The sequence below is a fragment of the Chelonoidis abingdonii genome, chromosome 5, assembly GCF_003597395.2.
Source record: "Chelonoidis abingdonii isolate Lonesome George chromosome 5, CheloAbing_2.0, whole genome shotgun sequence".
NCBI lineage: Eukaryota > Metazoa > Chordata > Testudines > Testudinidae > Chelonoidis > Chelonoidis abingdonii.
The window spans coordinates 101,428,057-101,440,543 of record NC_133773.1 but is presented as its reverse complement, the minus strand read 5'-3'; the positions used below and the strand labels follow the sequence as shown (position 1 = coordinate 101,440,543).

The 12,487-nt window shown below is 43.9% G+C and overlaps 2 protein-coding genes across 6 annotated transcripts in view; one reads left to right on the top strand and one right to left on the bottom strand.

Annotated features, from left to right (window-relative positions):
• The window catches only part of TMEM156 (transmembrane protein 156), a 39,213-nt gene extending 34,581 nt beyond the window's left edge, over positions 1-4,632 (bottom strand). The window contains exon 1 of the mRNA XM_075066788.1: positions 4,533-4,632. Coding sequence (XP_074922889.1) covers positions 4,533-4,632 — 100 coding nt within the window. The remainder of the gene's footprint in view (positions 1-4,532) is intronic.
• Positions 4,633-7,801: 3,169 nt separating this feature from the next.
• The window catches only part of KLHL5 (kelch like family member 5), a 105,900-nt gene continuing 101,214 nt past the window's right edge, over positions 7,802-12,487 (top strand). For 2 of the 5 annotated variants that reach the window (XM_075066518.1, XM_075066514.1), the window contains exon 1: positions 7,838-8,077. The gene's annotated coding sequence lies outside the window, so the exon portion shown is untranslated. Of the gene's footprint in view, positions 8,287-12,487 lie in introns of all 5 variants that reach the window. The other 3 variants (XM_075066516.1, XM_075066519.1, XM_075066515.1) reach the window with 2 other exon arrangements.

The following is a 12,487-nucleotide window of genomic DNA, read 5'->3' as shown; positions in this document are numbered from 1 at the left end:
GGAGGAGTACAGAAACCGGTTTTACGAGCCCTTTATATCGATGTAAAGGGCCTCATTGTGTGGATGGGTGCAGCGTTAAATCGGTTTAACGCTGCTAAAATCGGTTTCACCGCGTAGTGTAGATCAGGCCTATGTTTAGAGTTGTTCAGGAATTTTTCATCAAAATGGAGTTTGTGCAACACTGAAATTTTCTTCAGGAAACTTAGATTTTGCTGAAAATTTTTAATTTTCCATCAATAAACTTGAAATTAAATATATAATTTTGGGTTGGGTTTCATTTTGAATAAGTTCAACAAAACATTAAACTGTATTTTCATATTATGTACCATCATCATATGGGAACTGTTGTTCTGGTCCCTATTCTCTCCTATGGACTGGGGCCCCTAGAGGAACATTCATCCCATAAGGCAACATGCTGATTTCTCTCTGACTGAGAGGTGTGGTCACATGACTCTGGGTGCATTATGTGAGATGTTTGGGACCTTAATGTCCCTATTCTCCCTTTGGGCCAGGCTCCCTGCTGTGCTATACCTCCCATAATGCAATGTACCACCATAAGAAAATACAGGTTAATTTTGAAATGAAGCATTTGGGATAATTTCAACAAATCAAAATGAAACATTTCAGTTGTGGGAGTGTGGAAATATTTTGTTTGGATTTAAAATGTCCAGATGAAATGTTTAGACATTTGTTCATTTATATTTTTCAGATTTTTCCATTCCATGAAAAGTTTCTAAATTTCAACTTTTCATCCTCTTTAGGGACAAAAACAAATGTTGAAATGTCAGAATTTACCACAGATAGAAATTCAAAATTTCACTCAGTTCTGCCACTGTGCCTTATTCACTTCCCACATAGTCCATGAAGGGGCTAAACTACACGGGTTAAGCTGAGAAACAATGACTAGACTCTATCAAGATCCATTCAGCTTGGAAGAACATAGGACCCAGTGATGTGGTCCACTTGGAACAGACTGGTAACCATACAGTGGGCAAGGTTGTAACATGTACCCCCATCTGTCTCTGCTGCCCCCCCCTCACTCTCATGGAGCTTTCCTTTTGTCTCCAGCACTGCCAGTCCACAACCTAAATGAACCCCCGCTTTGCAGGAGAACTGCACCAGTATTGTTGCTTTATTTATAGGTCTTGCATTTCCACAAAAGGGTGGTGACAGGATATGCCTTTTAGTTCATAATGCTTTCTTGAGATAGTGAAATATACTGTAGTTAAGCAAACAAGGATCCACTGTCTCAGACACACAACTACATTAAGGTGGAGTTAAGGTTGAGAACACATCAGTAAGTTAGGGTAAATATATTACATGCATGTTGTGATTATCATCAAAACAAGTATTGTAGATCCAGGAAATTCAGAGTTAAGGTTAAACTAAAAGAAATCCAAACATGTAAGATATGGAAACACACAATTAAGGCACTCAAACAGCCTTCATTCTGCCATGTAGTGATGTCGTGCAATAGCTTACCATTATGAATGATGCCTATTAGTCTTTGTGGCCATATTAGTCCTTGTCCCAGATTAGATTAAACTAATTTTAAAGACACAGACTTTTTTTCTTGTTTCCCGCCTCCCTCCTCAGGGTATCACTGTACAACAAAGTTAAGGTTGTTTGTGTGCTTTAACTGAGGATTTCTGTACCTTAACACTTAATTTGAAATTGCCAGAAGTTCAGCTGAACCTCGGCAAACATCTGCATGATTCAGGTTTGTAACAAAACTCAGAACAAGAGCAGTCTCCTAAAGAAGATTTTTAACTAACAATGCCCATGCAGCTCTGAGGACACACAGAGGGCCAAATTCTAAGATGGTGTATTTTAGGCTGGTAATTCCGGTGTATTTACACCCTCTTACAAAACTCATAATTTGTTACATAGTTTAGCTAGCAACCAGAGAACATGGGGTAGCTAGTTTTAAAATCCTAGACAGAGTTTTGTGGTGAATTCTGCTTCAAATATACTTTGCTCTAAGTCCTTTGAAACTCTCAGTGCAGCACTTAAGGCAGATCTGCGCTTTCTAATTTTACCCACACTGTAGTTAAAATTCAGCAGGTTCAAAATGACAAAAATTTTGAGGTTGCATCAGTTATACCATGCAGTGTTATCTAAACGGGAACTATATATGCAAAAATCAACTAAAAATAATAGTTATTACATGGTACTGACAGTAATGTCAACACGTTCTCTTGTAGTAACATTTATGTCATCACTGTATATTCATGCAATCTGTTAAACAATTTGATTACTATTTAGCACTTTTTTCACTTTTACATGGAGGTAAAACATTAGGTATGGCAATCTGAAAACTTTGTTTACACCTTCTACAATATCTGAAAACTTAAAGCATCCCACTGATCTTGTCATTTTTATTCCTGGGGGAATTCTGTGCCACTGCGTATATGCAGAATTCATGTGTCTCACAGATTTCTTTGCCTCCCCACAGAAAAATGACTTTCTGATGGGGCAAACAAAGCGAAACCGTAACACCAGTCATGCGCCGCTTCCCAGCAGCGCAAGTGCATTGTTTCAGAGCTGGTGGCTCTTACTCTGTGCCAGGCTTGTCCCGGCAGGGCTGGAAAGGATGGGACTTCCTCTTTCCCTTCAAAGAGTGGCCAGGACTGGGTCAGACTCACCTTCAGAAACCTCTCTGGTTGCAGGAAGCTCTGCACCCCCATTCCTCCCTGCCCCCTCATTCCTCATCTGTGGGGGGGGGAGCAGTCACTCTACAGGGAGCTGCTCCCCCATCTGCCCAACCCCTTGTGCATCTGGACCACCTCATACCCAAATTGCCCCACCAAGCCTTACCTCCTGCATCCAGAACCCCTCTACACTGAGCCCCCTGAACCCAAACCCACACCCCCACAAGCCTCACCCTCTGCATCTGGAGCCTCCCTGCACCCAGAGACCCCTTCTGAGCCCCACCTCCATGCATCTGGATTCCACCCCTACACTCAGACTGCCTCCACAGACATTTGAACCCCCACAAGTCCTACTCCTCTTGCACCTGGACCACCCTGACTAGCTCCCCACACCTAGATCCCCACTCCACTGAGACCCACCAAACCAGAACCCAGACCCCAGCTGAGCCCTTCATAGCCAGCCCCCTCTCCCCGCTGCTGAGTCCTAACCACCTTCACCTGGACCCTTCCTGCAGAGTCCCATTGCCTCTGCACCTAGAACCCCACCCCCAATGAACCTGTTCATCCAGATTCCCCTCTATACCTGGACTCCCCCACCAAGCTGCCTGCAGCCAGATTGCCCCACACAGAGCCCTTATCACTCCACACCTGGATCTCCCCACAGTAAGCCCTTCCACACTTGGATCCTGCTGGGCTGAGCCTACCTGTCTACATCTAGTGTGCTTGGCATGGTGTGGCAAGTCTGCGCCTTGCACTGTGTAAGGGCCGGGTGCAGCCTCACTGCTGAGTCCATGTCCCTGGGTGGGGGCTGCAGGGTGATTTCCTACCTCTCTGCAGTCAGTGGCCTGTGCTCCCCACTGCCATGCTGGAGCTTCCACATTTATTTATTGACCAATAGAATTTGCAGAATTTTGGAGAAATTTAAAATATTATGTGCAGAATTTTTAATTTTTTAGCATAGAATTTCCTCAGGAGTATCATTTTGTTAGCTACAGATTGTTGTCCTTATGCTTGAGTTAGAATCAATTTAATTCTTGCTTGTTAAATGAAAATATAAATTCAAATTAAATTAACTTTCCTAACCTCCAAAAATTTCAGAGTTTTTACTGAATATCACTTTTCATTAAAAATTAACATAAAGCCTTTCAGGAAAATGAACCATCTTTATCAGATGGACATTTTGTTATGTTTTTCTCCTCAAAGTTCTACTTTGGAATACAGAAGAAAAAAACCCTATAATTTAATGTTGGCCTATCTATGGATTTTTAAATGAAGGTATAACAATGAATATATGTTTTATTCATACATTTTCTCATTCTCCCAAATCTCAGTATTGACCTCTATGACCAAATTATATTTGGAATTCATATTAAGAGATTGATTTCCCTCAGTTCTACCCATTCTGCACTATTTTGTTTCAGTTCACCATACATACATACTACTTTGATATCTTCAACAGGATTAACTATTTTTCATGTTCTTTGAATGAAAGTATAATACAATAATGTCACAAACATTTTTGTGCCTTTGGGTGCAAGAAGTTTGAAATAGTTATAATTCTAACAAGCAATTACCTTCTGTAGAAAATCCCCACCAAAAGCAAGAAGTAAAACATAAATTAAATGAAAATACCTACAGTATTTTTGATTCTGGTATATGTAACTGTTTGACAAATATTCTTCATAATTAATATATATAGTTAACTATTATAAACAAAAAGCTAATTGAAGTGACACATTTCATAAACATTTTGTAAAGTTTACTATCAGTAAGAAAATTGCATCACAATCAGCTACTCCGGGAAAGTACATGTGAATTCTTTAACTGCAATCTGACCTTAAAATAAAGAAGAGTCCTCATTCTTTAAAGCAGATTACTCACCTTCATGGGTTTTGAAAAATTCAGGCAAACTTACAATGAACATGATATTTATTGCTGTTAATAATTTCAGGAGATCTGCTTTTCTCATAGTCAAGCACATGTCACTGAAGAGCTCTCATCTAGCATACTGGTGGGGAAGTTCCTTCCTGTTTTCGTGTTGATCTTATGCAAAATACTTTTTATTCATTTCCTTTTTCTAGCAAGACTTGCCTTTTTTTTTTTAATGTTTTGTTACGAGTTTCAGAGTGGTTACTTACACTAGCATAAATGAGGAATAAGGCCACTGAATACAATGAAAGTATACTAAATATTAAATGGTATAAGTGAGAGGAAAATCATGCCTAGAAACCAGGACTGTCAAACTATTAAAAAAATTAATTGCGATTAATCGCAGTTTTAAATCACCCTGTTAAACAGTAATAGAATACCATTTATTTAAATATTTTTGGATGTTTTCTATATTTTCAAATATATTGATTTCAATTACAACACAGATTGCAAAGTGTAGAGTGCTCACTTTATATTATCATTTTTTATTACAAATAGTTGAATGGTAAAAAAGATAAAATAGAGTATTTTTCAATTCACCTCATACAAATTCTGTAGTGCAATCAAATGTAGAATTATTATTTGTTTACATAACTGCACTCAAAAAGAAAACAATGTAAAACTTTAGACCCTACAAATATTCAGTCCTACTTCTTGTTCAGCCAATCGCTAAGACAAACAAGTTTGTTTATGTTTACAGGAGATAATGCTACCCACTTCTTATTTACTGAGAGTCACCTGAAAGTTCGAACAGGTATTCACATGGCACTGTTGTAGCCGGCATTGCAACGTATTTACATGTCAGGTATGCTAAACACTTGTATGCCCCTTCATGCTTCGATGACCATTTCAGAGGACATGCTTCTATGCCAGGGGTGGGCAAACTATTTGGCCCGAGGACCACATCTGGGTGGGGAAATTGCATGTAGGGCCATGAATATAGAGCAGGGACAAGGGCTTGGGGTGTGGGAGGGGGTGCGGTGTGCAGGAAGGGGCTCAGGGCATGGGGTTGGGGCCAGAAGCGTAGCTGGGAGGGAGCAGGGGGAGCAGCCGCTCCCCCACTGACCACATTCTCCAAAAGTGATGCCTTAGGCACCGACTCCCTTGGTGCTCCAGGGCTGGAGCACCCATGGGGAAAAATTGAGCACCCACCAGCAGTCCAGCTCCCTGGTCCCCGCCCAGCTCACTTCCGCCTCCCCTCCGCCTCCTTCCCTGAGCGCACCACATTATTTTGCTTCTCCCCCTGGGTCCCAGCACTTGCACTGTGAAACAGCTGATTCGTGGCAAGCCTGGGAGAGAGGGGGGAGGAGGGGGAAAGTGGCATGCTGGGGAATAGGCAGGGCCAGGTGGGGATTTGGGGAGGGGTCCAATAATGGCGGGGACAGGTTGTTCTTCGGCAATGGGTCCTTGACTCGCTCCAGGTCTTCGGCGGCACATAGGTGGCGGGCCCTTCAGAGCTGCTGAAAACCCGGAGAGAGTGAAGGGCCTGCCGCCGAAGTCCCGGTAGAGAACTGCCCGGTGAGTACAAGCCCTCTGCCCCCCCATCCGACCCCCAGAACCCCTCTCAGAACCCGCCACCCATCATGACCCCCCGCTTGTCCCCTGACCACCCCCTCCTGAGACCCCCCCAGGACCGCACCCCCTACCCAATCTCCCTGTTCCCCATCCCCTGACCACCCCCCGAGAACCTCCACCCCCTCCAACCGCTCCCTGCCCCTTATCCAACCACTCCTCCCAGCCCCTCCCAGCCCCCTAACCAGCTGCTCAGGGCAGCGTGTATGGATGCCATGCGGCCTGCTGGAGCTCGCAGCCTCACCCCCTTACCATGCCACTCAAAGCGGCAGGAGCTGCAGAGCTGCACAGGAGTGGTCCAGAGTGCTGGCAGCACAGCACGCTGAGGCTCTGCGAGAGGGGAGAAGGCGGGGGAGGGGCCTAGGGAGCTCAGGCGGGCCAGATGTGGCCCATGGGCAGGTGTAATGACAGAAAAACCTTCCTCTCCCAATTGCCCACCCCTTGAACAACCTGTTCTAAACCAGCTTCTAAATTTAACAACCAGTTCACGTGAACGGGTGCGAACCGGCTCCAGCTCACCACTGGATACAGGTGCCTCCAAATAATTTTTGAGTGGTGTCATTTTCTTCTAGACAAGCTTGTGACTCCACCTCCATGCACTTGAGCCATGGGGAGCTCTGAGCCCTTTAAATCCCGGCCCCAGCCCAGCCACTGGAGCTGCGGCCAGGATTGAAAGAGCTCTTGACTTCCCGCAGCCGCGGGGAGCTCTGAGCCCTTTAAATCCCAGCCGCAGCCGGGATTGAAAGGGCTCTGAGCTGCCCGCAGCTGCAGGGAGCTCTGAGCCCTTTAAATCCCGGCCCCAGCCCAGCCGCCAGAGCCACAGCTGGGATTGAAAGGGCTCCCCACCGTGGAAGCCGGTGTGGATTGGCACGGCATACTGGCTCTTGCCGGTACGCCGTACCGTACCGGACCGACTTACTTTCACCTCTGGGGGTAACTGATGGATCTGTTTATACATTCATGTTTATATTCATAAAGATTGCTTGCCAAGGGCAGCTGGATAATTGGTGGGGCCCTCTTTTAGGCTACTACACTATGAGCTAAGAGTATGATGAGTAACATACTTGCACGATCTCAATGAATGTTACAAACGTGCCCAAACCCTACGTACTCAGCACAGCTAAGTCATGCCCTGCTGCCACTACCTGTGCTGCTGCAGTTATGCTACTCTTTATATGAGTGCTAGCTCTCCTGGAGCTAGCTGAGCAAGCATGCTGGCCCCAGCTGGGAATCACCCCCCCTACTCCCAGTGCAGACTTGACCTTCCTGTACTTTAGTACAGATTGAACAAATAAATATCCTGAAAGAGTGGCAGCGCCCCCACTTCCCATCTGCCAGCCAGACGGAATCCTCAGCTCTGGGGAGGAGACCATGGCTCTATCTGTGCTGCCCCCTACCCCAGGGAACCCCTGCCTAAAGCTGCCGGCAAGAAGGCCTAACGCAACATTCTCTCCCGAGGCGACCTGTCTCAGCCCCGCCCACTCCCTTGGGTGCGACACCGCCCCTCATTTTGCATATCTCCACCCCCATCGGCCGGCGACTCCAATTTCGTCCCCTGCAGGCGCGCGGAAGTGAACTGTCAACTGGCGCGCGGGCGGCGGTTGGAGGAGCCGGCCTTCCCCTCCCGCGAGTGACGAGGCGGAGTCTGCGGTTGGGCGGAGGGCGCTGCTGAGGGCCCCTCCCCTGGTTGTGGTCCCCTTCATCCGCCTGGATGAAGCCGCCCTGAGCGCGAGGGGGGGAGTGGATCCCTGGGGGACAAGTTCGGAGCTTGGAGCCGGGAAGTCCTGCAGCAGAGGTGGCCGGGGAGGGGGCTGCCTGATGACTGCATCTCCCTTCCCCTGGCATAGCGGGGGCCACGAGAAAGAGGGGGAGGGAAGGGGCTGGGGCCTCACAGTGACAGCCCCCCCACCCCCAGTCATTGAGAGGTGAGAAGGGGAAACGGGTTGATGGCTCGGCAGCCGGGAGGTAGAAGGCTGCAGGGAGGGGGCGCCTCGAGGGGCAGCGATCCTGCCGCTCTGCTGGGCTTGGGCGCTGTACAGAGGAGCAGGCGGCCACGTCTAGGAAGCTCCTGGGGACGAGGGGGAGAGAACTTAACTTGTGTCAGTGTCGCGTGGTGTTGAGACTCGTGCAAAAGGTGACTCAACTTTGTGTGTGTGGGCAGTGGGGGGGAATCAGACGTGAACAGCGGGGTGTCTCACTCCTGACACGCAGTAGCAGCCTGCTGCCCCACTGGCAGTCGAGCCAGAAATCTGGTCTGGGGAGCCTAATCTAGCGCACACATACTAGCCTAATGCAAGAGGACACATACTGCATTTAAATGATCCGCTTTTTATTAAAGTTTTAACAAGTTATACTGATATTACTCCACATGTGGATATGCTTATTATGGGATAAGAGAGGCTTTTTTTTTTTGTTTAGTTAAACCTCTTCCAAAACAACACAAATTAAACAAAAAAAAAAAAATCACCCTTATTCCAGAATAAGAGTGGCCACATAGGAGTTACAGTGGTATCACTATATCAGTTTAAATTTCATCTTACTATATACTAGTGTAATAACTTTCCTGTGTAGACATGTCCTAAGTATTTGCAAGGATCAGGATTTAGTTATTCAAGAAAACAAAAACTCTTTTATGGTGGGCAGTTGCTTAATCTTGTTGGAAACAATACCTCCACTTCCTTTTCTTGAAGATTCTTTCCATGAGTGTTTTTATTTTGGGTATGAGGAATAAGATCAGGAAAAATAGGTCTTCATACTATAATGTTCAATCTCACTTCTGATGACTTCTGGTATTCTCAAAATTTAAAATCAACAAAAATTGCCATTATAGTTCCCTTATTGGCCTTTCCCTTTCCTACTCTGGGAGAATTCTATTCTTTTTTTCCAATGCCTACAGAAATTTGTGCCTCTCTTAAACTAAAATAAAATTTTGTACAAAAGCAACCAAAATTGGCAGTATTTTGGCTTCTCATATGTTTAAAATTTTTTATTATACTGTGTTGTGGACTTCCCACATGTTCCACCATAAAATTGGATTATTACTAGCATTTGTATGTGAATTATATTCTCTTTTTCCTTTAGCCTGTGTTGCCAGAGTATTCTCTTGAAAAGTTCATAGATGTTGATCTCTGTTTTGATATCTCTGTTGTTGTTTGTTTGTTGTTCAATATTTGTAATGTTGGCAGAATGTTGTTATTGATGGTTTAAAGCCCCCAAGGATTTCTGCAGAGAACAGTTCTCTTTTTTCTTTACATATTTGTTTAATTGCAAGGCCTTTGGAAATGCACTGTTGTTGTCTGTTGACTTCTAGCATAACTGAAGATGAATCTTGAAAGGGAGTTAATGGGGCACAAATTGAACAAATTATAACGAGTCTTCATTTTATTTATGTATTTACTTTTTATAATGAAAGCAAGAGAAATGAGACCATTTGTATTGATATTATGTTAGGTACCACCACACTCTTTAAAAGAGAAACTCACTTCAGTGTCAGTAAAAGTGTATTGTGCCTGCTTTTTTTTTTTTTTTTTTTTTTTTTTTTTTTAATAGTAGCACTGCTAGGTAATATGTGGATTACAATTCTTAATTTTTGTTCATTGGGCGGAGTGTTTGAACTAAGGTGAGGATGGGACATAACAGTAGCACATGTGAGGGGAACATATTCATAGAAATATGCTTATCATTGCTAGATAAATGTAGTTTGAAAGAGAAAGTGTAGCTCCAATCCTGCAAACGATTACGTACGCTTAATTTAACTACTAAAATGCCTAAAGTTGTAGTTCCGTTATCAATCATCTGCTATCCTATCACATAAGAAAGAGAATGTTTGCAGGATCAGATTCTGTGGCATGACAATATTGGAGTGAGAGTTCTGCTGCTGACTTCAGGAACAGAATTGAGTTCTAAATGAAAACTATACTTCAAGCTGATGACACACTTCTACCAGAAAATTATTTTTAAGAACTATATCTTAAATTGTGAATTGCCAAAAAAAACTTTGACCTAGTATTTAAGAGGACAATTTTTAAAATATATTTTAGAACACCATCTGAAGTGACAAATAGGAACAATAGCATTGTTTCAGTTTGGACGTAATTCCAAATACATGTATGTATATATGTGTGATTTGGTTGTAAAACTACGGACACTTATTTGTTCTAGAGAACTGCAGTGTCTACATCTTTAGAAAAGTCATTTAATTTATCATTCTGTGTAATATCTTGTAAAACACATTTTAGTAATTCCATTATCGTAGTTCAGAAGCTCTCCCATAAATAATATATATATAGCCACAGTTCTGCATTTCAGCTCTTGAATAGGATTTATTTTCTTGGTTGTGCATGTATAGGCCCTAATCCTGCAAGTGATTCTGCTTGGTGGACCCCCGTAGACTTCACTGTGTCTCTGCACAGATGAAGTGATATATTTGGCATGGAGTAACATGTAAGAGCTGGGCTGTCATTTGTGTGCTTATTGGTCTGAGAATGGAACTCCACTTAACCATCATTGTCTTACAAACACTGATAGGCAAGATTTGAATATAGCCGAAAAATATTCTATTTTAAAATAGCTAGGCACATTGCAATGGATGGTAAAGAAGCTGTTAATTTCAAAGTAACTTTGAAGGTTCATAATACAGTTAATTAATATAGATGAGTGATCTTCCTTCTTTTACCTCCTGTCACCCAAAATTACTGTGCTTATCTTCTAACACCACATTCAACAGTCCTTTGGATCAGTTTCTGTGCTTTTCACAAAGTTTCTTGTGTGGGTAGATGCTACTTCTCTTCCTCACTATAGGCAATTTGGACAAGGGAACAACAGCCTCTTCCACCTCCTTGTAGTTGTTGCAAGAAATGCTTCTCTGTTTCTCTAAAACCCATCTGTTCCATGTGACAGATCAAATAAAATGCTGACCTTTGGGACCTAACTATGCTACCAGCGAATGGGAGGCAGTCTTTTAACTATATAAACCTTCTGTCAGTCCATCTTAAGATCATGGCCCCTGGGCTAAGAACACTAGCCAGATCCTCGCATATACTTAGTTGTTGCTCCACTCAGCTTGGCGGGCACTAACATGTTGGGCTACATCTACATTCTATATTGCCAAAAAACAAAAATAAAAAAACCTCTGTGGCAGCAAGTTCTTGGTCTACAGACTTGAGGTCATCCTATGGTTCTAAAATTAGCCATGTAGACATTCTACCTCATGATCTGAAGCCCGGGAAGAAGATGGGCTTCACAGCCCAAGCCCCAGCCTGAGTCAGAATGTTTGCATGGCTATTTTTTAGCTCCATGGCACAAACAATGCAAGCCCAAGTCTGTAGACCTGGTCTCTGAGATTTTCTGCTCTGATTTATTTTGGTTCTATGTTTTTGCAATGTATACATATATCCTTAGTGGCCTGCTACTTAGTGGAATACTCAGCCTAAATTAGGTGCCCAGGCTCCCTGTACGATGCATGGGGAGAATTAGGTGCCTAAGAAAGTGATCCTCCGAAGCCAGCAGCTCGTTGGAGAGCCCCCTAAGTTAGTTGAGAGTGAGACAGTAAGGAGAGGGGGTTAGGTGCCTAAACAGTTGACCTAGTGGACCTGGCTGATGGACCAGAGAAGGTACCTCTGTCCTCTTGGAATCCTCAGCCACAAACTCTCTTAGATGCCTTGGTAGGCCATGCCCTAGCAGCTGAAACTGTTTTTTTTCCTCTCTTGCTCTCTTTCCTGCTCACAGTCAACACATCTCTCACTCTCACCCTCTTTCCCTATACCCCCACCTGTCTTTTGTGCAGGTGCTGTGTTGTTCCCCTTTCATCTGTTGTTGGTCTGTATCTGGCCCTCCTGCTGCGAGGTGTCACAGGTCTTAAGTGTGCTCAGAGCATGCCTGCAGGATTGGGCCCCACAGGTGTTCCCCTTAGCTAGCTTGAGCTAGGGCTTAAAGCTGCTTGTTAGCTGTGGGGTAGCATCAAAGCATAGGTGGCTCTGCAAATGCTACCCAGCCAAAACTTAGGTGCCTAGCAGGGTAGGCAGATGGTGTGTGATGATTTCAAAGATGTCATTGGTGCCTCAAGAGGTGGACTTGGGTTCCTAAAGAGGCAGATAGGCACTTAAATACCTTTGAGGATCTGGGCCCAGGTCTGAATATTGATGTTTACAGTTTAAGTTGGTTTTTAAAATTCTGCCTGGTATTTTATGGACGTGGATTACAGCAGGTTCTTAACTACTTACTGAACCACTGGTTAGCTTTATGAGTTCTCATACATTTACTTTTAAACTTAGGGAAAGCATACAGTTTTTTGCTCAATTTTTGGGGAGCAGCTTTTCCAGTTGTCAGCATATCAT